We start from the raw sequence: 27,598 nt of genomic DNA on the forward strand, positions 1-27,598 counted from the left end.
TAATTCATAATTATCAACTACTTGATATAACCCAGTCATGTGATACCATGTATTTATGCAACAGTCTGTTGTCTGATAATAAAAAAAAAAAAACTGGCATTTCCCCCTGAGATACAGAATTTTCACAAAAAGACAGACAATACAAGACTTTGGATTTCTTGTTTCTGAAGAAAAAAATTTAAAATTTCCTTCTCTACCTTGAATTGACTACTTGACATTTCCAATCTTTATGACGTACAGCTGCAAAAAAAAAAAAAAAAAACCCTCAGCATAACAGAAAAAACTGATCAGAAGTATTGACGAAAGCCAACCACAAAGTAATCCTATTACCCATTCATTCCTAGATACAGGGCAAGAGAAACAAATGCTCATCTCACCAAAAGACTTACACAAAAATAACCATGTATTTTAATTCAAAACAGCCCTCTAAGTTAACCCAGATTTCTACCAATAAAAGTGGGTAAATACATCAGGATATGGGATATTATGAAGAGTTGGAATATGAAGAAGTAAGGAAAACCAATACACACAAAATATAAATTAGTTTTGTAGGTGATATATAGAGCAAAACAGCCAGGTGGAGAAAGGAAAGAACAAGATAAATCTTGAGTAAGAAGAATGGTTGTCTCTGGAAGGACTTACTGTTATTTTTTCAAAACATTTTTTACACAAGTGGAAACAGAATCTGCCTTGATATTCACTAGATTGATCAACATAATGTCTTTCCACTGAACTGTGTCTCTATATTAAAAAGTAGTTTAGAAAATGCAAGGAAAATATAGAAAGTGAATAGTCTTCACTGGACTCAGTTTAAAAGAGGTTCAGATCATAGGCATGAGCAACCACACTGAAATCTACTGAATTTTGTTTTAATTCTTAAATTTTTTAAAATTGACTTTTTAAAAGTTGGATCTTAAATTTTGAGTTTTACAGCCTAAATTACTCTCACCACTAGGTGGCAGCAAGTTAGGGGAAAAAAACAAAACAAAATCCATACAGAAAGGAAAGCTAAATGATGTAGCCTTGTTTCACATTTCTTTAGAAAACCACTCATACATCTATACTTCTAGGTACCCAGCTATGCCTCACATGTAAAGTAGAACATAAATGACTTCATGGGAAAGTTTTGTTTTCAGTGATGGATGTGAATGTTCTGAAAGCCCACGTGATACACTTCTGCGTCCTCTAACCATGATAGCCCATCACCTTAAATATCAATGCCAATCCTACCATCCGACCTAGGACAGGTAGCCTCCTTAAGCCTTTATGATTCAATTCATTTTTTAATTTGTTCTTTTTTCCCCTTCTACTTTCATGGCTGTTCAGTCTTTGGGGGCAGTTTTGACGACACGCTCCCATATTTTAAGTTTCTTTGTCCCGTGTCCCTTCCTGAGTGCTTGAGGAGTGAGTGACACATAGGCTGGGCAATAGCACCAGCTGAGTTTTTCCTTAGCTCTAAGGCTGAGACGAGAGCCTTTTATTGTTAGGATTTTGATGGCCTTACTATGAATGCCAGGCTTGAAATACCTCTGCCTCCAAAATGCTGGGATTAGAGGCAAGTGCCACTGGGCTCTGTGAGACAAAGTCCTTGATGCTAATTAAGCAATTATGTGTTAAAATGACTTGTGGTACTCAGTGTGCCATTGCAGGCCTTCATGAACATTGCTCTGTCCTAGACTTGCCTTATTCAACATGCCCTTGCATGTTTAAGGAGAAAACATTGCCTTGCCACAGCTCAGCAGCAGATGGCATTCTCCCCTGGAGTCCTCCCACTGTGCTCTGAGAAAGGTGTGAAGAAGGACCTTAGCTGACAGTCAGCACCCACTGGAGCGCAGGTGGAACAGTGGGTGTGAATACTCCACTCTTGAAACTGGAGGGAGCAGGACCTGGGGAGATAAGCATTTTTTATTTATGTGCTTTCCTTTCCTCCCCGCCGGAGCAGTTATATTTTTCTGGTTTTCTCGCTGATGGCTTTGTAGCTCTGAGCACTCGTTTGTAGTTACTGAGGGTGGAATGTGATTTGTTTGCTGGTGTCCCTTTGCGAAAGTACTAAAGAATCCACAGGTTTCCTGCCGGACTGTTGCTTGCAAGGTGCCAGTCGGCTCCGAGTGCTTTGCCAGCTCCTGTCCCCAGCCTTGTGGCAGTTCTTGGATGTCATTCTTGGCTTAGTGAAACCACCCACCACCACAGTGTCTCCAACCTTTACCCCAGAGACCCTTCCTCTGCCAAGTTGGTTTCGATGGCACCTATGACTCACTCTGAGCTCTGAGGATCCACTGCTTTATTTTAATATAAATCCCCATCGGGACTGAAAGTTTTAGAAAAGAAACCGTGGACCGCATTTTACCCAGTAAATATAACACACGGTCTTTATGCTGGCGTTTTGCTGCAATGGCTAGTGGAGTCTGCCCCGCTGCGGTTTTTACATTCCAGGCACAGAACGCTGCAGATGACAAAGGCCTTCAGAATTAACAGCTGGCCAGCTTCTGCAGCTGTGTGAATAGGGCAATGACAGACATCTGTGTGAAGGGCTTCGTGTCACTAGGCTGGATAAGGGTGAACACCAAGCGCCTCGTGGGGCTGCACGCCCTGCTTCAGAGCCCATTCAGTGAGTTCAGTGTGTCCATGAAAAGCAGCGATGTACAGGGCTACCCTCTTCTGGTACCTGAATGATGCTCATTTAACTGTGAACATATTTTTGAGGGGCTAGGATATCGGTGCAGTGGATAAAAGTACTGCCAGGTGAACCTGTAGCCCAGTGCTGTGAGGGCAGAAACAAAATTGCTAGGACTGGCTACCCACTGGCCTGCTTCAGAGAGAGAGAGACCCTGTCTCAAAAGAACATGGTGGGGAGTGATAGAGCGGTGCACCTGACATTCTCCTCTGGCTTTCATGCATGAGCTCACACACATGTACACATGCACCACAGAGTGTACCACACACACACACACACACACACACACACACACACACACACACTCGACAATCAGTTTTGGTTTTTTGACACAGGGTCTCTTATAGACCACACTGGTCTTGGACTCACTGTGTGGCTAAGTCTGGCCTCGAACTCCTGATTCTACCTCTACCTTCTTGAGTGCTGGCATTGTAGGCATGTGCTCCCACACCCAGCATGAGCTATAGTTTTTAAAGTAGATCACATCTTGGACCTTACTACCCTACCACTCCCAATATCTTCCCCAAACTTGAAAGATAAGTCAAAATTCACTCATATTTCTCCATGAAGAGGCCTCTGTCTACTAATTGCCTCATTCCTAATGGGTCATCCAGTTCCTTGAAGCTACTGTCTTGTCCCAGGGTCTTTGCATATAGTTCTGGAATACCTACTTCAACACATTGATTGGTTTTTTTTCCTTCTCCTTACCACCTACCTGAACACAAATCCTTAGTTCTCAACTCATATTTATCTCTCTTCGGGTACTCTTCTCAGTGTTCCCATGGTGTGTGATGTTGTTCTGTCTGCCTGGTACCCCGTCACAACCCCTTTCATACTGAATAGTAGTAGCAGCAAAGTTTGCCTTTACATCCTGCTTTCTATGTGCCCAACATCCTTATGATTATTGAGTCGTTTGAGCCCTAAAAAGTGCTCTGAGACAGATGCCCAAGTGTCCCTAGCTAAATAGTGAAGGAGTCAGGCTTCAAACCAAGGCAGAGGGGACTTGGAGTTCACAGTCCCAAACATTTTGCATTTCTGCTTCTCCAGGAATTGGTCACTTGCTTTTCCCGCCTCCTCTTCTGTACTGTAAGTTTACAGAGTACAGTAGCCCTCTTTTGTCGTACTGAATTCTTAGGATCTTGTACAGTACATAGTAAGTACTCACTATGTGCTGATTAGTGTTGGAATTCCTGGCCACTCCCCCAGCTACATGCCTGTTCAGTAGCCAAGCAAGGGGCCTTACATCCTACGTAATCCGTGCACTGCATGATCGCTCAATTGCATGTTTGGTGTAGCTCCATAAACCCATATTCGAATGCGCAGGGGAATCCATAAAAAGTGGGTCACAGACTCCTCCCCACCAACCGCTCCCTGCACATATCTTCCATAGGCCTCTTCTGTCCCTCCTTCCTCAATAAACTCTGATAATTGGTTTTGTTGCTCCTCATGGCTTTTCACACACAGTAACAACACAGCTTAAGGAATAACATTGTGACGCCACATAAAACCAACAATTAGGTGGAGAAGAATAAAGAGAGCACTTATGTCTGATCATGTACATCTTTGAAATATTAGTTTCCTCACCTGTCAACCAAAGTGAAGAGTGCCCACCAGGAAATTATTGTACGTGTGAATGAGATATACATTATACAGTGCTTGATCTCAGGCAGTACACTTGCTACACAGTATTAAAAGTAACACAGAGCCGGGTGGTGGTGTGCATTCCTTTAATCCCAGCACTTGGGAGGCAGAGGCAGGCAGATCTTTGTGAGTTCAAGGCCAGCCTGGTCTACAGAGCGAGATCCAGGAAAAGCGCAAAGCTACACAGAGAAACCCTGTCTCGAAAAAAACGAGAGAGAGAGAGAGAGAGAGAGAGAGAGAGAGAGAGAGAGAGAGAGAGAGAGAGAGAGAGAGGTAACACTGGCATTTGTTCTGATCCAGAATATGAAACAGGGTTACAACTCTCCCTACACAGAAACCGATGGAAAATTTTGACTATTTCATGCTTGTAAGAACTCCGTCTCCTGTCTTTCATTTTATGGAGCCCTTGGAGCTCCTGTTAGTGTCTGCATTTGGTAAAAATGTGTTCAAATCAACCAAAAGAGGGCACTGTTCTAAAACACCCTACCAGTAATAGTTATTTCAACTTTGGGAAGCTGCCGGCTGTAGTAACACAGTAAAATAACCACTGCTTCTCCAAGCCAAACACGTTCAACAGTCCCAGACACACATTACCTTTCACATAAAGCAAAAGAGGGAACTGTTGCTGCAGCTAGAGGACAGCTTTTTATTTTGATCTCAGCAAACTCATTCACTCATGCAGAGTGAGGTTCATGTCAGAGGCACAAGGCAGAGTGCAGCGAGGTACCCTGTGTGGGCGTCCCGAGAGTCAGTCACTGTGTGTGAAGGGCTGGGTGGAGGGGATGACAGGTGGTCAGGCCAGTTCGTCAAAAGGACTCTAAAGTCGGACTCGTCGTTTCTAAGCTCTAATACAACCTAACATTTGAAATTGAACAACAACTTATTGTTTGGGGACAATGTCTGTTGTTAAACCCTGGCATTTCAGTTAAAAAACCAATTACAGTCATAACTGAATGCCAGGTTCAAGGTTGAATGGAGGCTTAAAACAAAGTGACTTAAATCCATCTAACGTCTGCTTTAGTTTTCATACTTGAGTACCGGTCCTTTTTTGATAAGTATCATTGGACTTTAGGTGTTTGTCCAAGAAGACACCCCATGAGCAATTCCTTCTATCCATCCCAGACATCCAAACGAAGTGTTGTGTCTGTGGATAGAGAGACAGTTTATGGTCCAATCTGTCACTGTGGTTCAACAATACATTAAGCTTTAATGATAGCTTTCTCCAAACATAGCAAGAACATAGTGACGAAACCTTGGATGAGGAGGAGGCAGGGATGTATACTGTTTTTCCTTTAGGCCTTTATTGGCTGGGAAAAGCCCTTTAACATTATGCAGTATTGGGTGAACAGGTATATCAGATAAGTATACACATTAGACATTTACTTATAATCAATCATCAAGAATTTATTTTAGGAGTTAATGAGATTGCTCAGTCAGTGAAGGAGCTTGATGCCAAGCCTGCCTACCTGAGTTTGATCCCAGGACCCACATGGTGGAAGCAAAGAACTGACTCCTGCAAGTTGTTCTCTGACCTCCACGTATGTTGTGGCACAAAATAAATAAATGTTTAAAAAATTCCCGGGGCTGGAAAGATGACTCTGTGGTAACGGGTGTGTACTGCTCTTGCAGAGGATCTGGGTTTGCGTCCTAGCACCAAAGTGAAGTGGATCGCAGCCACTTGTAATTCCAGATCCAGGGATTCTGATACTTCTGGCTTCCTTGTGCACTTGCATGTATGCGCACATAACCACACACACACACACACACACACACACACACACACACACACACACACTCAAACAGGCAACACAGACACACAAACAGACACAGAGAGTTTAAAATAAAATGAAAGTTTGAAACATTTTAGTTGAAAGCAATTCTGTGGTATATGTATAATTTTATCATTTATATAAGACTAAAGAAAGTTTGCACACTAGTGAGATGGATATACTTGTTTACTTTGGGCAGAAAGTATTAAATCTTGGGGCTAGAGAGATGGCTCAGTGGTTAAGAACACTCTAGGCTCTCGCATAGGATCCAAGTTTGGTTCCCAGCATCCATATGGTGGCTCAGAATTCCCTTTAACTCCATCTTCAAGGAACCTGGTACCCTCTTCTGGCCTCTGTGGACACACACACATACACACAGATTTTAAAAAGTTGTGGTTTTTGTTTGTTTGTTTGTTTGGTTGGTTGGTTGGTTGGTTTTTGAGTAGCCCTGGAACTCACTCTGTAGACCAGGCTGGCCTCGAACTCAAAGAGATCCACCTGCCTCTGCCTCCTGAGTGCTGGGATTCAAGACGTGCACCACGACCACCTCACCGATAAGTATTTTTAAAAATAATTAAATACTGGCTGAATATTTGATACCAAATATTTGAATATTTGATGTAGATCACCTTCAATGTTTTTCAGAGTTAACTGATATTTTAACTTTATAGTTGTCACTGCTGAGAGTGTTGCTTCCCATAACTATACAGCACAAACGCTGAAAGGTGTTTAGTGCCATTTCAGAATCATTGGAAATTCTGCCCTAATCACAAGCCAAAATTCATTTCATAGTGTGAATGTGCAGGTGTGTGTGTACAGAGGCTAGAAGTCATTGTTGAGGGCCTTTCATTTTTCTTTATCTACTTATTATGTATGTTATTTACGTTTTTAAAATTGTATGTGCATTGGTGTTTTGCCTGCATGTTGTGGACTATTCCTTTACATGGTGTGGAGATAATTCACTGTGATTGGTTTAATAAAAAGCTAAATGGCCAATAGCTAGGCAGGATTTTCAAGACAGAGAGAATGCTGGGAAGAAGGGCAGAGTCTCAAGGAATTGCCAGCCAGATATGGAAGACACAGGAAAGCAACATGGGCAGAGTAAAGGTAATAAAGCCATATGGCAGAAAGTAAATTAATAGAAATGAATTATAAGAGCTAGTTAGAAACAAGCCTAAGCTATTGGCTGATCTTTCATAATTAATAAGAAGTCTCCACATAGATATTTGGGAGCTGGCAGGCAGGACAGAAAAATCTGCCTACACCTGCATGTATGTCTGTGTGAGGGTGTCAGATCTTGGAGTTATAGACAGTTGTGAGTAGCTATGTGGATGCTGGGATTTGAACCCAGGTGCTCTTAACTATTGAGCCATCTTCCAGCCCTCCCCTCCCCCAAGGTCTTTCTTAATCTACTTTCTACCTTATTTTTAGAGACAGGGTCTTTTCCTTGATCTAAACCTCAGCAATTCAACCAGAGAAGTTGGCTAGCAAGCACCACAGAGCTGTCTGTCTGTGCCCACTAAAGCTGGGGCTATGGGCATGTGCCACTGCACCTGGCTTCGGTGTGGGTAGTAGGGATGAAACCTGGGTCCTCCGGTGTGCATGGCAAACACTTTGTCAACTGGGCCGTCTCCTTAAATTTAATTTTTTTTTTTCATTTAGAGATGGGGGCTGTCACTCGTTCCCTATGTAGCTCTAGCCAACTTGGAACTTGCCACACAGGCCAGGCAGACCTCAAATTTGTAGTGATCCTCCAGGCTGTGCCTCTTGAGTGCTAGGATCATAGGTACTTACAACCATGGTTGGTTCATTTACCTGTACTTCCCTGTGTCATTCGGGGAAACTCAGTTTACAGTCTCTTCTTCTCAGCTTCTCCTTGGGATTAGTGTGTTCACAAGCCTGTGGCTTGATTTTTTTTTTTTTCCTGGCCTAGAAGGCCAGAATGCCTTCTGTTCTTCTTCTCAGACCACCCATAGCATCCCATGTGCTCTAGCCCACATTCTCCTGAATGACACCTTGTGATCTTATCGGCCTACACCAACCTGTTCTGTTGGATTACAACTGAGGATATGTCCACGGCTCATATCCTCCATTTTACTGTTAAATGCCTAGTGTACAGAGGCAGCTTTGTACATTTCTGTATGAGCAGGTATATATGCTGACTCACTGAGAAACTTAAATCTTTGGTTTTTCAACCTGGACTTGATTACATTTCCAAATCTTTATTTTCCACTCCTTTTGGAGAATGATTCAGAGTTCATCTTTAAATAGCAGCAAGGCTAAGAATGCTGGCCAGGATTCCTCCAGTTAAAGCAAAGGGGTTGGCTACCTAGGGAATGCTGGTTATGCCTTAGGGACAGTGAGAAGCAGGCCAAAGTCTCACCCCATCTCCTAGCCTTCATTTGAGTCTTTCTTCCAATGTCCTGTGTTCCCCAGGTAGGCACGAGATCTACCTAAATGGTTCCTGGGCTCTGGACTTTGTGTCTGAAATCCTCTCTCTCAACACCATCTCATCCTTTCAAATGCTTATTTTAAGGGATTCTTTGCTTCAACATACCTTGAGTGAACCATTCAGAAACTTTGACTTTTTTTTTAATCTGAGAAAGGTGGATTTGGACCAAGTAATTTTTAAATTCTTTCCAGCTTTAAAATATTACAATCCAAGAAGTATGTGAGTGAAAGAATGCCCTCCAGAAATCATTCTAGTTTTGTTTTCTCTTTTGATCTTTAATTAAAGAATGAGATTATCAGTTGCTTGAGTGCAAATACCAGTGTGAGCCCTACATTCTAGGCCGTGTGAGCCTCAAACAAGTCCTCAGAACTAGAGTAGCACTCTGGGGACAGATCCCACAACTTTGCTTTCTCTGATCAAAAACAGAGACAATAACTAAATGTTTAGATCCTCAGCTTCAGACAACATGAAAGTACATTGCTACACAAAATAAGAGCCTGGAGAAATATCAGTAAGTGTAGATTTAGCAGTGACAGAAAGAAAAACTATTTAGCTCAAGCATGCCTATAGAGCCCAGTGGATGTGTTAGGAGAACTCACAGTCCTTTACAGCAAATGTTTTAGCACACTCCCACTCTGAGATGGACTGATCTTCAGCAAGGACCCAATCACTTTCAATAATAATCCAAGGTCTGAGCCACTTTCTAGTAAGACAAATCCAGTACTTTTTCTTGTTGGTGTTTGGCCAAGAAGATGTGACCTGAATATATAGTATTGAAGTCATGGTATTATAGTATTGATTGTAATCTTTCTGCTGGATAATTCCAGCCAGCTGAGGTAGCTCCTCATCCTGCACAGCACTGCTGTTAAGAAAGTGTTTTAATAAAACTGGCAACAGTTAAAAATGAGATTATACAAAGTGGGTTTCAGAACATTGTATTGTAATGAACCTGAACTCCTATATGTGCTTGAAATACACTTTAAAAGACAAAGATGAACCAGGCAGTGGTGGTGCATGCCTTATTCCCAGCACTGGGGAGGCAGAGGCAGGTGGATGTCTGTGAGTTCAAGGCTAGCCTGGCCTACAAAGCGAGTTCCAGGAAAGGCGCAAAGCTACACAGAGAAACCCTGTCTCGAAAACAAACAAACAAAAGACAAAGATGATGTTACTCGAGTTTTGTCCTTCTGCCCTGATATTAGCAAATGCTAAATTAGGATATTAGCAAAATGCTGCTTTAAGAATTAGCAGAGCTATGGTGTGCACTCAAGATGAGATAGATTAAAGGGGGTGGTGGGAATAAAAAAAGAAGAAGAAGAAGAATCAGCAGAGCAGAGCTGGAGAGATGGCTCAGCAGTTAAGAACACGAGGGCTGCTCTTGCAGAGGACCTGGAGTTCAGTCCCCAGCATTTATATTAAGTGGCTCATAACCACAGTAACTCCAATGCTGGGGGATCTGACTCTCTCTTCTGGCCTCCAAAGGTACTTGTACATATATGTACACATACATATATTCACATATACATATGCACACATACAAATAAACATTTTTTAATGAAATATAGGAAAATAAGCAGAGCTGTAAGATCTTAATTTCTTACTCTACAGACTCGGATGAAAGAGCAAAGAGTAGATCATTTATACCCTCTGTGTCTACTGAGGTTTTAATGTGCAACAGCTCCGTTTGTGGTGACTTAATTTGTGATTTGAAATCTTGATAACAATCATGGTTTCCTGTAGGGAGGGAACTGAGAGTTTGGACGCCAGGAGGCCAAGGAGAGTTATCCCTATACATCTTTCTATAGTTCTGATAGTTAAACCATGTAAGGTATAGGATAAATAAAATATAGTCAGCATATGAGAAGCTAGGTTCCATTTTCTCTTGAAAAGGTACAAAATCTGATATCAGAGAGTGCTGGTGCCGAGTGGCAGCTGACATGAAATGTGGTGGGCAGTACCAATATCATCTGGTAGTTCTTGAGGGTGTTGCAGCCATACATCTTCAGTCCAGTTGGTGTCCGGAGACAGTAGACACTCAGGGGAAAGCCACATCTCAGAGTTCCCAGCATTCTCAGGTCAGACACCTTTTTACCCAGAATAGACACATTCTCCTTTATTGGACATCATGTCCTGGGTCACAGCATTAAACATGTAGAAGGCTGGCTTGTCTTCTTTCTGCAGGGAGAAAAGAGGGGGCACTCACTGTCTGAAGGTTGTGTCAGGGACACCGGAGTCTGAGCACCTCCACCTCCTATGACATGTGTGCAAACCGGGGAGATAAAGCCGGTTTTCTTCTGGGACTTTGTCTCACTCTTTTCCTGAGGACATAACATGTCCCCACTTTGAGTGACAGGATGAAGATTGCAGGGCTCTAACCCTTCCTCTGCAGACCCGGATACGGAAGCCGAGCGCTGCCAGTGCGTATTCTGTGCTTACCGAGGAAACGGTGCGTGCCTCACTGTTGTTTAATGTGGAGAGACTGGGCTCGGAATCTCTGTCCCTTTTCTGAGATTCACTCTGGAGGTTGGTTCCAAACAAGAGCATGAGGGACAGTGTCCTCACTGTTGTGTGCTCTTCCTTGTCTGTGTGGTTTGCCTTTTTATAAAACACACTTGTATTTACTTTTGCTGTTTAAATAGGGCAATAATAAATGTAGTGGGTTTTTTTTTTTAAAGTTTCCTTTGTTCCTTTTATTTTAGAGTCCACATAGGAAAGAAAACAAGTAGAACTGAGACATCCCAAGTGCAGATGGAAAGTTTGGGGGAATGTTAATCCTGGCAGCAGCAGTTGAACCAAGCAAGCCCAGGAGGGGAAAGGGGAAGAGGAATACCTTTCTTCCAGTCTAGAGAAGTGAAACTGGCCTTACTTCCTCTTCGGTGGTTGTGGGACGGTAACAGTTTTCTTCAGTGTCCTGCTCCTGGCTGGGTACGTGCAAGTGCATGGCACTGCCCCAGAATGTCCCCATCATGGAGGCTTTCTTAGAAGTGAAGGCCCAGCTTCCAGGTTGTTCATGCACCCTTCAGCCAATCCAGCCACTTACCACATCTTGCCTGTAGTCATAGGACTTGAGAGATTGGGAGGTAGAGGCAGGAAGATCGGGAGTTCAAGACCAGCCTCATTCACATAGAAAGTTTCTATATAACTGTCTGAAAGGACAAAAACCCAAACCCAAACTAACTTCTACTCTGGTTCCTCCTATGTTTATAAAGAAAAATCTCTCTAGTCTCCCACACATATAGGTAACTCCAGAGCAAATCACAAGGGGGAGTTAAAAAATAGCTGCCAGCTTTAAAAAATGCTATCTCTGAAACTAGGTTCTTAGGTCTCCCAAAACACCTTCAAGTCTGTTCTTTTTTTTTTAAGCACTAGAATTTTGTATCAATCAACACAGATGATATCCTGAGTTCAAGTCTTTTGTAATGTAGGGGAAAATAGTTTCATTGTGCTATTGTAACCACATGTACACCATTTTATAATCTTTGTTTTCAAATGCAATGACATTTGAATTGTAGTTTGAATTGTAATGAGGTGCATAGTGGAAGACAGTTCTGTCTCTGATTGTAAGGGAAAAGGAGCATATAGATAGATACCTAATGGAGATGCAGAGGTCCTGTGCTCACAGACCAACACTAGGAGAACCAGGAATATTAAACACACAGAGTTGTCCCTTCAGAGAGAGGAACGAACCTGTTATCCACCCAGAAGGCTGTGAGCCCATGTGGTTGATAGCTTGGTGACCTTTGTGTTATCTGTGTGGCGGAGACCACACTGAATCCTCCCCAGACCATTATCTCAGGCATATCAATCTATAGAACCTATCTTTATGGAAGGTGTCATCTGTAGTCAATCTAGAGAACCCGTCTTTATGGAAGATATCCCATGTATTTTACCATGTAGTTATGTCTTCAGTTTTTTGTGCTCATGAAATTGAGCTATTTTTTCACCAAAAAAATAAAAGAAAGAAAGAAAAAGAAAGTAAGAAAGAAAGAAAGAAGAAGAAATTTTTTTCACTAAATTGTGCTGTACTTAAATATACCTAAAATAAACTACTCAGGGTCACAGTCTCCAAGTTTGAACCAACACCTGCTACTTAGTGGTGCTCAACTGAACTACCCTCTTGTTTCCTGCAGCTGCAGAGACACTCCCCACCTCCACAGGTGCCAATTAATAGCAACTTGCTAATGAAATGATACAGAAGAAAGCATCATAAAACAAAGCATCCCTCTGTAAGATAAGGTATCTGTGGGCCAACAGGATGGCTTTGCTAATGAAATGATACAATAGAAAGCATCATAAAACAAAGAATCCCTCTGTAAGATAAGGTATCTGTGGGCCAACAGGATGGCTACATGGGTAAACACACTTACCACCCACTCTGATGACCTGAGTTCAATACCTGGGACCCACATGATGGGAGAAGAAAACCAAATCCCTCAACTTGTCTTCTGACCTCTTCATGAACACTATAGCATTCGTGTATGTGTGTCCCACATGTGTACACACAAAAATACACATAAGCAAGTTTTTTAAAGAGAGGGTGTCTGTAAGAGAAGGCATCTCCCTGCCTCCATACGTGATATTCCTCCCCAAACATTATGAATTAAGACAGGTCGTTCAGTTACACCCAAGTATGTCAGATGCTATTAGATAAACAACACCATAAACAAATCATGGCTGGACACATTTAAGATTAGATTTTTTCCCTTTAGAAACAAACAAAAACAATACAAACAAAAAAACACCCAAACCAATATACCATGGTGGAGGTCAAACTCAAAATGTCTTACTCTACAGTACAAACAAATATGTCTATTTCAAAATCATAATTCCTTTTTTGTCTTCAAAAAGTAGATGCAAATCCACTGGAAATAATATATGTATATTAGCAATGAGACGGAAAATGTTCTTATTAGAAACAGACAAACAATTTGAGGTTGATGTAAATCCAAATTCTGGCTCAAAAATTTGCAGACACCAAATAAGCAGAAATTTGTCCCACCTGTTCCATAGTGAACAAAAGGAGAAGTAATGTCTGGTTTTATTAAATGGTGTGAATTCCACTTGAGAAATCAAATGAACTTCCTTTTTTTTTTTTTTTTTAACAGCAGAGCTGTCCAGGAAAAGATGTACTTGAAAACTGGGTTAACCAAATTATTTCTGTAACTTTGTTATGGCTTCATGTCTATGATACAAAAAGGTACTCTACAGGTTACCAAAAGAGGAAAGTAAACAAAACTAGAAAACCCTGGACCTACAATCTGCCCAGCCTGCAAAATATACTAGGTCATGGTGGCACAGACCTTGTGGGAGTAACCAACCCATGTCTGATTTGACTTAAGGCCCACTCCATGAGATGGAACCTGACACTGCTTGGGTGACCAAGAACCAGAATCTAGATATCTCAGAAATCTAAGGTTAACCAAATACTTCTGTTCTAAAAAGAAAAGAAAAAAAAAAAGGCAACAATAAAATGATTCCTAATGATATTCTGCAATACTCGTGAATCAGTGCCTTGCTCATCCATCATCAGAGAGGCTTCCTCCTGCAGCAGATGGGAACAAATACAGAGACCCACAGCCAGACATTATGCACGGGGTGGGGGGTGCTTTGAAACACACAGCTATAAGTGAGATGTCACCATCGAATCCCTCCCCTCAGAGCTCAGGGAACCCTGCAGATGGGGAGGCAGAGGAGTCAGGGAGACAGAAAGGATGGAGGCCACCAGCAGAACAAGGCCCTCTAGAAAAACTGAGCAAAGCTCGTAAGAACTCAGAGACCGAGGCAGCATGCACATGGCCTACATGAATCTTCTCGTTAGACAGTGCTTGGAGATTGTAAGGAGTTGATTCCATGGAGCTGTGTGGTGCCTGGACATAATATAGAAGCCCATGTAAAGCCGCAAGGAGAAGCTATTAAGACATGACAAGGAAGAAGGATGTAGTGGCACACACTTGTAATCCTAACATCTTGAATCAAAAGTTTGAGGCCAGCTTGGGATACATAACAAGACACTCTCAGACAAAGAAAAGAAATATAATTTAGTTGGCTTTAAAAGGATTTTCTGAGTATTAGAGAAAAAAATTGGAGAAATCATAGTCATTTTAATTTTACTTTTTGGTAGTTAAACATTCTTCAGAAATTTAAGGAATACATGAATAATAAATGCTCAGAAAACATTAAAATTATATAAATGGAGTTATGCAGTACTTATTATTTTGTGACATGTCTTTAGTACTTAATATAGGAGAGCATCTTTTAAACCATCTTAGTTGTGTAAGTATATTTAGAGTTAATTCTGAGTATCAAACATTTTTGTTGCTAAATATAAGAAAATAAGTATCATATTTAAAGGGGATGAGAACTCATGCTTTCAGAAGTAAGAAGAGAGCGTAAAGGACTGTTTCTACCCCAGTATAAACAACGGCTCTTAATTGGGTCACTTGTCCCATTAAAAACTGATTTCAAGTTAGAGATATTGAGCTCAGGAAATCCCAAAGCACATAGTTTTGTATATTTTAGGGTTAGGGTTCTGTAAAGTTCTTAATGAACACTGACCCAAGGGTCCCTAGTTATGCACCGTAAATTAAGGGCCCCCTAAAAATGGTAAAGACATTTCTCCGGCACATATACTTAGTTCTGATGGCTACTTTGTCTGAACTTGGATATAGACACTCTCCTGGAATTTCTATTGTGATAAAACACAATGGCCAAAGTCGACTTGGGGAGGAAAGAGTTTGTTTCAGCTTATACTTCCATCACTGAAGGATGTATGGGCAGGCACTGAAGCAGGGCAGGAATCTGGAGACTGGTGCTGATGCAGAGGCCATGGAAGAATGCTGTTTACTAGCTTGCTCCCCATGGCTTTCTCCAGCCCAGGTGTGGTTCGGTTCCACCGCCTGTGGGATGGATCCTCCAATGTCAATCATCAGTCAAGAACATACCCCACAGGCTTGCCCACAGGACAGTCTGGTAGGGATGTTTTCTCAATTGAGGTTCCCTCTCTGGATAACTCTAACTTGTGTCAAGTTGACATAAAACTAGCCAGCACAGACACTGCCTAGTCATTCATCCTGTTTGTGAAAATTTCCTCTTTGTCATGCCACTGTCCCTCATCCTTATGACCAGGGAAGTGACCTCATCTGCTTTACTCTGTACAGATATCTCAGAGCCATCCCTTAGACTCTGATCCATGGGGAGTCCTGTATGATGTAATGGGACAGATGGCAAAGGATGAGGCAAGAAAGAGAGATGGAACAGACAGGGCAGGGGGAAATGCTGTGTCCGTATCTTACTACCCTTTACAGGCATGAAACATGCATGAGACCATGAGTACCAATGGAAGAGAACACAAGACAAGAAGGGCTGGGGAGTTGGTTCAGTGGTTAAGGGTGTGTACTACTCCTGCAGAGGACTTAGGTTTGGTTCTCAGAACTCATGCCTGGCAGCTCACAACTGTCTCTAACTCTGGCTCTGGGGCAATCCAATGGCTCCAGCCTTTTCTGGTACCTGCACTCATGTGAATGTACACACATACACATGATTGAAAATAAATCTTTGTGGGACTAGAAAGATGACTCAGGGGTTAATAGAAGGTACTGCTCTTACAGCTGGCCTGAGTTTGATTCCCAGAACCCATATCCAGTGGCTCACAGTCACCTGTAACTGTAGTACCAGGGTATCCAACATCCTTTTCCTGGCCTCCTCACTCACCAGCCATGCACTCATACAATAGAATAAAATAAATGAACCTAAATTCTAAAAAAATCTTTTTAAAAAAGGAAAGGAAAGGAAGCTCTATTTATTTTATTCTTTTTGGTAGGATCTTGTTATACAGCCTAAGCTGCCCTCAAACTGATGATGATCCTCTTACCTGGGCCTCAGAAGCTCTGGGGTTATAGGTATGCATCAACCACACCAGCCTGTGCAAAGCTTTTTCTAAGTTGTGTGGTTACTTAGTTGAGCTATCCACCACTTACCTCAAAATGAGAGAGGCATCTCAGGCAAATGTTATTCTGTCATACCTTACCGAAGCATTTGAGAGTTGAGCAGGAAGATATTCCGACATCCGACAGACTCCAACTGTTCCTGAGGGCAGCTCCAGCATACTTCAACTCTAGCTACAACCTGCCTTGTTGGTCTTCAGAAAGAGGACTGTGGAAATGATCCTTAAAGAGCAGTGACCTCTTATGAAAACAGTCTCCGTATTAGCAGACCAGAAATACAGTGCTCCCCTCACCACTGCCTTTCTTCTTTCCCTCCTTCTCTCCCTTCCTCCCTCTCTCCCTTCTCCTTTCTTCCTCCCTCCTTCCCTCCCTTCCCAATGGTGTTATAATTGTTTTAGAACAAAGAGAAGGAAGATTAGGTAGGTTCTTAACTTGGACCCTATTGCTCCCCAAAAGTTTATAAATAGATTTTAGTTGGGGGAAAAAAACTACACCTTCATTTTAAACTTTCTATTATTTTTATTTTATGTGTGTGAGTGCTTTGCTTATGTATATCTGTGTCCCACATGTGTGCCTGGAACCTGGAAATGCTAGAAGAGGGCATTGGAGCCCTTGGCAATGGAATTACAGATGGTAGTGAGCTGCCATGTGAGTACTGGGAACTGAACCTAGGTCCTCTGAAAGAATAGCCATTGCTCATAACCACTGAACCATCTCTCCAGTTGCTACAGCTTTATTTTTTCTAACTCTAAGTGAAATTGAGATTTTTCTGCTTTTTAATTATATTAAATCATCTGTACCTATGGCTTTGTCACCATTTAAAAATCACATCCATTTCCATATCACATTACTGCTGCTACAGATATTTCAGAATCTTATGTATGCTTATCACTTATTTGAAAGTATACTAGTTAAGTGCACTTCTAGGACCTGTTAGTTAATGTTAATAAAATCCCATGTCACTGTGTCACCAATGTGATTTTTATTATTTGAAGGTTATATTTAAATTCAATTCACATCTTTCTTGTTTTCGTGGAGAGAGTCTCTTACTCCATAGCCTAGGCTGGCCCAGTCTCTTATCTCTCCTGCCCTAGCAGCCAGAGCACTGGGATTATAAGCATGCATCACCATGCCTTCTGTGGTTCTCTTCATATTTTATGCATTTAACAACATTCTGAGAGGGAGTTCATCTGCTTTATCAGACTTCAAACAGATCCATGACACATAATGTGTATTATCTCCTGTGCTAGATCTAGACTGCAATAATCTACCCAATACTAACAATCCTCAGGAACTGCTCAATATGGCTGGGTGTGGTGGCATACGTCTTTAATCCCAGTTCTTGGGAGGCAGGGGCAGTTACTCTGAGTTTGAGGCCAGCCTGGTCTACAGTCAGAACTACAGAGTGAGACCTCATCTCAGAAAGAAAAAAAGAAAAAAAAAAAAGAAATTACTACTAATACTACTACTAATGATAAATGAAAATGACCACCTTTAAATAAAATATTTCATGACTGTCTCTTATTCTGGCAGTGTGGTCTTAGGTAAGATGCCCTCCCTAAGCCTCAATTTTCTCTGAATACAAAATAAAATTGAAGCCCACAAGTTTAAAATTGAAGCCACAAGTTCACTACTGTCTTCTCTGTCTCCTAAGTCCTTGGATTTGTCATATCTGCTTGCTCACCAAGCAAGGCATTAGTCAGACAACTGGCACTCTCTTCGCATGCACTGAAGTTAGTGTTGTGTTTTCTCCTTTTGTGAATAATTGCAGTAAGCTCTTTGGTACAGGCACAACCCATGAACTCACTAAAGAGAACTGAAACTTGACAATTCCCCCCTGCAGAATTTTTTGGCTTAGTTTGTTTTCTTATCTAAGATCTCCAAATATACCATATTCTTATCAATATAGCACTCAAATAGTGATATTTTCCAAAGCCTCTTTGTTTTTTGTGTTAAAATTGTACCCAATAGTGTCTCTATCCTATGCACATTTTAGACTGTAAGGCATAATTAAACTCAAATACATCGTAGTGACCCTTGACTAAATACATGCCTTTACCATCTGATGGCTTCCAGAGTCATGTGCTGAAACATCAAATGCCTCAAAAGATCCTTCAAAAGCCACAAAAATCCTCACCATGCAATTTCCTTCTCAGAAACAAGACAAACAAAACCAAACAAAAAATCCTCTTTTCAGAGATAGCTGGAAAAATTTCCAATTCCCAATTAAAGTCAAAAACCGATGGCCAGCGGCAGCTGTCACTGTCTACTCTCCATGGTGATTGGAAGCACGTAGAGGGACACAGCCACAGTCTCCCAGCATGGGACAACATGGATTGTGGCTCTGTTGGAGGAAATGTTTCTCTCATTTGACTGAAGACAGTCACACCAGCCATCTTGTTCTCAGATTACAGAAACCAGGACACCAGACAACGGTTGAGGCAAACGAGAGCAAGCTTCTGACTTGTAATGCAAAGATCCTACATGTAAGTCACACTTCTGCGAAGTAATTGTCATCCCCTGAGTCTGAAATTTGTATTTACTTGAGGACAGCTGATCAAAGAACCCCTAAGAACACAGCCTTCATTAGGGTGCACTGGCATATGGCGAGGCAAAAGGAATTGATTTTGCTGAATAAGATAGTCCTGAAAGTTCTCTGTGAATATCTGTGTGGAAGCACTCAGTTTCCCTAACAACTTTGTGTACTTGTTCTCTGGCAGTGTGTCTAATTCTGCCATGGGGTACAGAACAATACCCACACACACCAAGAAAACGAACGTGGCTTTCCCTTCCCATCCTAGCATAATAAAATCTGCTGCATAGCAACACAGTATAATTGATATCTCTTTTAGTCTTTGTGTTACTCAGGACAATCTGCCATTGTGATCTCTTTCTACCCCACTTGACGCCAGCGGATTTCTTCTTTCTTTTTTTCTTTTTTTCTTTCTTTCTTTCTTTCTTTCTTTCTTTCTTTCTTTCTTTCTTTCTTTCTTTCTTTCTTTCTTTCTTTCTTTCTTTCTTTCTTTCTTCCTTCCTTCCTTCCTTCCTTCCTTCCTTCCTTTCTTTCTTCCTTCCTTCCTTTCTTTCTTCCTTCCTTCCTTTCTTTCTTCCAAATAGATTCTTTTCTCATATAATACATCCCGACCATACTTTCTCCCCTCTCTACTCCTTCCAACTCCCCGCTGAATGATAAAAAGGAAAGGATATGACTGCTCCTAGGTATGATGGAGAAGAAAGTTTATTGTAGATAAAAGGGAGAGCATAGGCCGGGCAGTGGTGGCACACGCCTTTAATCCCAGCACTGGCAGAGGCAGGCAGATCTCTGAGTTTGAGGCCAGCCTGGTCTACAAAACAAAACAAAACAACAACAACAAAAAATAAATAAAATAAAGAAAAACATGTAATTGGGGAGGATCACGTACAGGTCAGAGGTTTAGTCCATTATTGTCATGACAGGAAGCAAGGCAGCATGCAGGCAGACATGGCACTAAAGAAGGAGCTGAAGAGTCCTTACATCTTGACTCATAGGCAACAGAAAGTGGTCTGTCTCATTGTGTGTGGCATGAGCATAGATGAGGCCTCAAAGCCCACCTCCACTGTGACACATTTCCTCCAACAAGGCCACACCTCCTCCAACACAGCCACACTCCATAACAGTGCCTCTCACTTTGAGGACCATTTTCTTTCAAACCACCAAATAGTCCCACAAAAACACCAAGCTATTAGTGTAACACATACACAGAGGACCTGGTGCAGACCTGTGTGGGCTCTGTGCTTGCCACTTCAGTCTCTGTGAGCCCCTAGGAGCCCTGCTTAGTTGACTCAGTGGGCCATGTTCTCCTGGTCCTCCATCCTGACTCCTCCAGTCTTTCCTCCTCCTCTTCTGCAGTTTCCTGATCTCTGAGGGGAAGGACCCAATGGAAACCTCCAATTTAGACTCTCTCTCTCTCTCTGCATAATGTCTGCTGTGGGTCTCTGCACCAGCTCCCATCTGCTTCGGAGGAAGCCTCTCTGATAACAACGGGACAGGGCCCTCTTCTATGAGTATAGTAGAATATCATTAGAAATCATTTCTTTCTTTCTTTCTTTCTTTCTTTCTTTCTTTCTTTCTTTCTTTCTTTCTTTCTTTCTTTCTTTCTCTCTCTCTCTCTCTCTCTCTCTCTCTCTCTCTCTCTCTCTCTCTTTCTTTCTTTCTTTCTTTCTTTCTTTTTTGCCAGTTATGTTTGATTCTACCCTAGGGCTCAAGGCAAACCAATCTGGTGCCCTCAGAGTCCAGAAGAGGGCATAAAATACCCTGAGATTGGAGTTACAGACAGCTGTGAGCTGCCATGTGGATGCTGGAAGTTGAACTCAGGTCCTCTGGAAGAGCAACCAGTGCTTTTAAGTGCTGAGCCATCTCTCCAGCACCTTTATCCTGTGTTTTGAGAATTAAATTTTGAAAGGAATGTAACTTCTTGTCAGTATTCTTTGTGTATTCATATTATTCTTTCATGGTTTAGTTTTATTTATTTGCTTTTTTTAAAGTAACATGTTGGCCGGTATAAATAATCATATCTCCGGCGGTGGTGGCGCACACCTTTAATCCCAGCACTCGGGAGGAAGAGGCAGGTGGATCTCTGTAAGTTCGAGGCCAGCCTGGTCTACAAAGTGAGTTCCAGAAAAGGAACTCAGAGAAAAGCTACACAGAGAAACCCTGTCTCGAAAAACCAAAAAAAAAAAAAAAATGTGTGTATATATGTATATATATATATATATATATATATATATATATATATATATATGAATCACAGGTCAAATATCTGTGAGTTTGAGGCCAGCCTGATCTACATAGTAAGTTCCATAACAGTCAGGGCTATTTAGAGAGAAGCTATCTCAAAAAAAGAAGAAGAAAATAACTTATTAATTGTTATTTTAAATGGAAAAACAACCATGCAGATTTGTGCAATTAACACCTAGATACATTGTTATAAATATAGTAAGCCTTTGCAAAAGGCCAGCAGAGAATAAGGGATTTTTTTTCTCAAAGAAGTAACTGAAAAACCAAAACATAATTCCTTGAATTTGCTGCTGGGCAAAGAGAAAAGCAGGTGAGGAGCTGGAATGGTGGTGAAGTTCACTCAGGGGATGGAGCATTTGTTGAGGAGTTAGTGAGTTCAGTTTTCAGCACCTACCTGGTGGCTCACACCCATCCATAGCTCCAGAGTCGGGGGATGTGACTGATACACAAGGTGTACTTACGTGAATACAGGCGAAATATTCATACACATATAATAAAAATAAATAAATAATAAGAGAAGTTTGGCCAACAGCCTAAGACTAAATTTTCAACGTCTACTTTAGACCTACTGATTCAGAATACTTAGTGTACCGATTTTCTCAAGTGTTGCTGCTTATAAAGTTTGAAAAATGATTGTGTACATAATGCTGTAGTTCAGCAGTACCAATAAGACTTTCCTTGACCACAGAGTCTTCTCACCTATTATTTTATTATAAATTTTCATTTTCACTGAAGGTACTGTGGTTTCTGAAGCTAACTTTAATGAGGCAAATTCTTTTTTTTTATCTAATTAAATAAAAAATTTTTATTTGAAATTTTTCTAAATTGAAGGAGAGCTGTGGTCATGCAAGACTAATAAATTTCACATGTTGGAGTCAGATTGATGGGTTTGAATAATGTGTATAATTAGAGAGGGCAGTCATGCATCGATAAAATGTGATCACATCAAAACTCAAGAAATTGCATTATTTGCCCCACATTACACAGGCGTTATTTGGCTCAGACTCAAAGCCCTCTTTCTCATATCACAATGGCTCTCATGAATCATTTGGATTCAGAGCTCAGGCTGGAATTTAGAACCCAATTCCAAGCTGAATATGGTGGCGAATGCCTTTAATCCAGGCACTCAGGAGGCAGAGGCAGGCCTGGTCTACAGAGCGAGTTCCAGGACAGCCAGGGCTGTTTCCCAGAGAATTCTTGTCTCAAAAAGTAAACAAGAAGAAAAAGAAGAACCAAAAACAAACAAACAAACAAAAAAACAACAACAAAAAAAACCTCCATAGCCCAGGATATTTGGATATTTGCTCCATTTTTCATGAGCTGTGTGAGTAACTTCTTTGAACCATAGCATCCTTACCGGAAAAAGTAAACCGCAATGGAATTGAGGCTGTTATCGGACGAGTGCAGAACTTAGAACAATGTTGCCATCAAAGCTACTTTGGTTACTGAAGAGAACTGAAGCACTGGAAAATATGGAAAGATTTCAAGGGCACTGGTCTCCTACAGTTAGAGATAGAAAAGAACAGCTTTGAAAATAAAAATGGGAAACGCTTAAGATAAACTTTGCCCAGCTACTATTCTTTACTGAACACAAATAGAGAAGATGAATAAAAAGCAGTCTCATTGTGGATCAGCAGTGAGAGAGGCGAGACAAAGTCAACTAGAAAAGGTTAGAAAGAGTAGTCAGCTCTCACAATGACCAGTCAGTGGACGCGGATTTCCTGTTCTTTGGTTATGGCCTCACCTGTCAAACATACCCTGTAGCTTTAACTTGTCCATCTAAACACATGATAAATGTAACTCAATCATCCCCTCATGCCTTTGTTTTAGAAATATATAAATCAGAGGCAGATATATCTAAAAAATTGCCAAGGTTGGTAGGACTTCACTATGGGGGCTGGACAGGTGGCTCAGTGGTTAAGAGCACTGGGTGCTCTTGCAGAAGACCCAAGTTTGGTTTCCAGCACCCACATGTTTGATTCCCAGCTCACACTCTCTGTAACCCAGTTCAGGGGGTCTGACACACTCTTCTGTCCTCCATGAGCACCAGGCATGCACGTGATGTACATGGACACATGTAGACAAAACACTCATATACATACAATAAAAATAAGTAAATAGAGCTTTAAAAAAACAAGACTTTACTATAATCAGGATGGAAGCTGGGAGAATGTCCAGGCCATGAAGCTAATTACCAGATGCAGATTCTTTCAAGGAAGTAAAATTGTACATTTGATAGTTGAGATATGTTCATGTTTAATGCAGGAAATCACAGGCTGTGGACAGAAGAGAAATCTACAAGTAGGGAAACAAGCAGTGTTGAAGAAAATAGCAGTTATAAAATACAGCTCATTGTCAACCAAAATAAAACAAACAATAGGCTAACTGGAGTACAAAGCATCATAGCATTGTTGGAATGTTTTATAGCTATAAAGAATTGGTAAATTAAATTGATTTTTACCACTGTCCTGTTTAGTAAAATTAAGCATCATCAGGCTTAGTGGCCTCTCCCCTTCTGTTCTCATGTTCTATTATCTTAATCATCTCCCAAATTGTGGAGAAAACTCTCACATGTTCACCAGATCCTTAAAGATTAGGATATTTTCTGTGCTCTCATCATTTTATTTAGTACTATGTGATCTGTGGGTGTTCCTTCTATATTTGAAATGTATTTGGTCTTATAATCTGTAAGGCAAGAGAACTGATAAAAATATATTCAATAATTGACAAGGAAATAAATCTCTTAGATCTACTTTCTTTTTAAAAAAATTTTAAAATATCTAATTTATTTTATTTTTTGTGTATGAGTGTTTTGCTTTGTGTGTGTGTGTGTGTGTGTGTGTGTGTGTGTGTGTGTGTACACCATAAGTGTGTCTGATGCCCACAGAGGTTAGGAGAGAGCCTCAGATCCCCTGGAACTGGTGTTACAGGTGGCTGTGAGCTCCCATATGGGTGCTGGGAACTGACCCAGGCCTTCCTCAGGAGCCACAGCACTCTCAACCTCTGCGCCCTCTCTCTAGCTTCTTGCCTTCTTTCTCAACCCAAACAAAATAATCAATGTAAAGAATTCAGATACTATAAGGGTTTCATGTAGGAAAAAAATTGGGGGAAGGACCAAGGATCCTCAAAACAGTGTGCAGGAAGCTACCTGCTTGATTTGCACTAAAGAAAACCTGGCTCTAAATGTATTTGATTTAATTTAATGGTTTCGTAAATATTCTGCAAAGGAGGCTGCTTGTTAATGACTTCATACACTCCAGCACATCTAGTGATGTCTCCTGGACATCTCCATTTCGAAGTTTCAGGGCTTTGTTTATTCGTTTGTTTTTTCTGAGACAGGGTTTCTCTGTGTAGCCCTGGCCATCCTGGAACTCACTCTGTGGACCTGGCTGGCCTTCATCTCAGAGATCTGCCTGTCTCTGCCTCCAAGATGCTGGATTTGGAAGTCTCAGTTCTTAGTCTTAATGTACAAAAGTAGACTTGTGCTTTTTCAGCATCAAAATTTCCTCTTACATCGTCATCCAGCTTTCTTCATCTCGTAATCGGCGCAATTTCGTTAGCTGCTCAAATCAGAAATCTGAGAGTCATCCTTAATTCTTGTGTTTTCCCCAACGTCACAGCCGTCAGTAAACCAATTTGAACTTGCAGATACCTTTTGGGGGAGAGGACTCTCTTTTCCATTGTGTGGGGCCTGTAATAAGGTTGGCCTGTGATTATTTTCATCAGGTTTGGCACAGGAACCTTGACCTGCTGAGCTATTTCACCAGCCACAAATATTTATTTTATTTTTAATTTTTTTGTTTGTTTGTTTTCGAGACAGGGTTTCTCTGTGTAGCTTTGGAGCCTGTTCTGGAACTCACTTTGTAGCCCAGGCTGGCCTCAAACTCACAGAGATCCGCCTGGCTCTGCCTCCGAGTGCTGGGATTAAAGGCGTGCGCCGCCGCCGCCGCCGCCGCCGCCGCCGCCGCCGCCGCCGCCGCCGCCGCCGCCGCCGCCGCCGCCGCCGCCGCTGCCGCCGCCGCCGCCACCCGGCCCAGCCACAAATATTTAACAGACCATTTCTTCGCAGTGTTACTGCCCTCGCTTCAGTCCAGGTCATTACAGTCTTCAGTTGTTTCAACAGTCTCCTTTTCAGTCTCGTTATTTTCACTCGTGTCTTTCTTCAATCTATATTCTCAACAAATTTAATTATGTCACCCCTCTATTTGAAGTTCTTAATAGCCTTTAAAATACAGCTTGAACTTTTATTGTTGTCTTAAAGACTTTTAGTAACTTCTGAGAAGATCACCAGGAGAGTGGGAGAACAGATACTTAGCCTGGACCAAAATGGGATTGTCTAACAAGCTTCTAAATGAGGCTGATGTGCTCAGTCAGGGACCACGCTTTGAACAATAACAATCTAAACCATTAAATCATCATATACCAGCCGTCAGCCTGTTTTCTGATAGCATCCAAGATCATTTACCTAGGGGTGACTCTAGCTTGTGTGAAGGTGATGTAAAACTAGCCTGCACAGGATAAATTCCCTGAAGTAAATTGCTCTATCAGAAAAAAAAAAATGTTTTTCTTACATAATGTGAAGTTGTTTCCCAAAATTTTCACTACTATGAGCACACATTACATCAAATGAATTTGCCTGCCTATTTTATATTATCATTTTCAACTTCTTTGTTTGGATGCCCTAAATAAGTAATTCTGAAGTTGAAATTTTGTGTCAGTCATCTTAGATATGATAAATGTGAGAATTTTTTTTCTTATCAAACAAAAGTAGCCAACCTGTCAAGGCCCAATATTCCATACATCTCTCTCACTTTGTAAAACTTCTATGTAAATTATTTAATCTCCTCTACCAGGTAAAACTTTTATTCACACAAAGACCCCACTGCATCCCCAGAATTTGATGGCCTGAAATAGCTAACTCCTCCCTTCATTTTCTTTTCTTTTTTTCTTTTTCTTTTCTTTTTTTTTTTTTTTTTTTTTTTTTTTTTTTTTTTTTTTTTTGAGACAGGGTTTCTCTATGTAGCTTTGCGCCTTTCCTGGAACTCACTTGGTAGCCCAGGCTGGCCTCGAACTCACAGAGATCCGCCTGGCTCTGCCTTCCAAGTGCTGGGATTATAGGCGTGCGCCACCACTGCCCGGCCTTCCTTCATTTTCTTTGCTTTGGTCCTTTTAAGACGAGCTCATTGAGGAAGTGTGTGAGGTCAGACCCCAGCAAACAGAGAAAGGATATAGTCACCTTGTAAACTTCCTGTCTTGGGGTGCTTCCTAGCCTGGTTTGAGTTCTGTGGGGTGGGACAACCCACCCCCACATTTCCCCAGAATACTCTTAAGTAGAAGCAGCAGGAAATATTAGTTAGAAGGATAGAGGGGAGAGAAAAAGATAGAAAATACAGGACAGCCTTGAGAAGGCCTAGATCCTAATTCATCAGGCCCTGACTGTCTCTGCCCTAAGATTTTTAAAGGAATGCCAAGGGGTGGAGCAAAAGACCTCCCCCAGCACAGCCAAGTGCAGACCATCTCGGACACTTGGTACTCAGGCCTGTGATCCAATCATCCTCTTTTTGCATACCTGCTGGGTAAAGCCACTAGGAAACCTAGGGTCTGGAGAACCCTATTTGTAAAAGGAAGTTGCCTTGGTCAAGCACCCTTGCTTTGTTCCCATTTCCCTTTGTGTGATACAGATTTTTCTTCTGCTTCTTTTAAACATGAGGTAAGCAACTCATATGTCCTAGAACAATGACTAGATCATATTTTTAGGCATTAGGCTTTAAAAGACTTAGATTTGTGTGATCATTCTCAACTTGAAAAAAACTTTGTTGAAAATCCCTCTTGATATGTTTCCTTCTGTTTTAAACTTTTCACTATCCACCTCACAAAGTTATTGATTTGAATCTTGAGCTAATTCTCTAAAGCATTTTTAAAAATAACTTCTATTGGTACTTTTTCAAGTTCCACTGATAGACCCCAGACCCAGGGTACTACTTTCTCGAGGGGGCACCCCAAGAACCCAGACCCTGATCCAGTTGATGCAACAGCAAGAGGTGTTTATTAATGCAGCTCTACAGTTGGGCTAACTCAGCTCCAAAGGGCAAGAGTCGTGCCTATTGCAATCACATGGGTACTTTTAAAGGAAAAACCCACAAAAGCCATAAGATTACAATTCCCATACAATTTCGTTTCACAAGATCATGGTCTGACCACAGAGTGGGTACAGTCACATCTGCATGTACATTCTTCCCGAAACCTCAAGGAGGGTATCAGGGCGGGAGTGGAGTTTACACAAAGATCACAGTGGTCCTTCCTGGAACACTTGCAACTATCCTAGTCACAGTTGAGCACATCTCT

At 41.5% G+C, this 27,598-nt stretch overlaps 2 protein-coding genes across 7 annotated transcripts in view; one reads left to right on the forward strand and one right to left on the reverse strand.

Annotated features, from left to right (window-relative positions):
• Positions 1-27,598, forward strand: part of Rnf13 (ring finger protein 13) — a 165,275-nt gene that overhangs the window by 38,089 nt on the left and 99,588 nt on the right. The gene's annotated exons all lie outside the window — the stretch shown is intronic.
• Positions 208-18,912, reverse strand: Ankub1 (ankyrin repeat and ubiquitin domain containing 1). Its single transcript, XM_076573778.1, is given in 13 exon segments — positions 208-240; positions 1,730-1,831; positions 1,833-2,005; positions 2,008-2,254; positions 2,256-2,417; positions 2,419-2,665; positions 5,346-5,361; positions 5,364-5,459; positions 9,136-9,295; positions 10,492-10,653; positions 10,655-10,708; positions 16,555-16,716; positions 18,536-18,912. Coding segments are annotated over 13 exon segments (1,695 nt in total). The 5' UTR covers positions 18,617-18,912.

The sequence above is a fragment of the Peromyscus maniculatus genome, chromosome 6 (assembly GCF_049852395.1).
Source record: "Peromyscus maniculatus bairdii isolate BWxNUB_F1_BW_parent chromosome 6, HU_Pman_BW_mat_3.1, whole genome shotgun sequence".
NCBI lineage: Eukaryota > Metazoa > Chordata > Mammalia > Rodentia > Cricetidae > Peromyscus > Peromyscus maniculatus.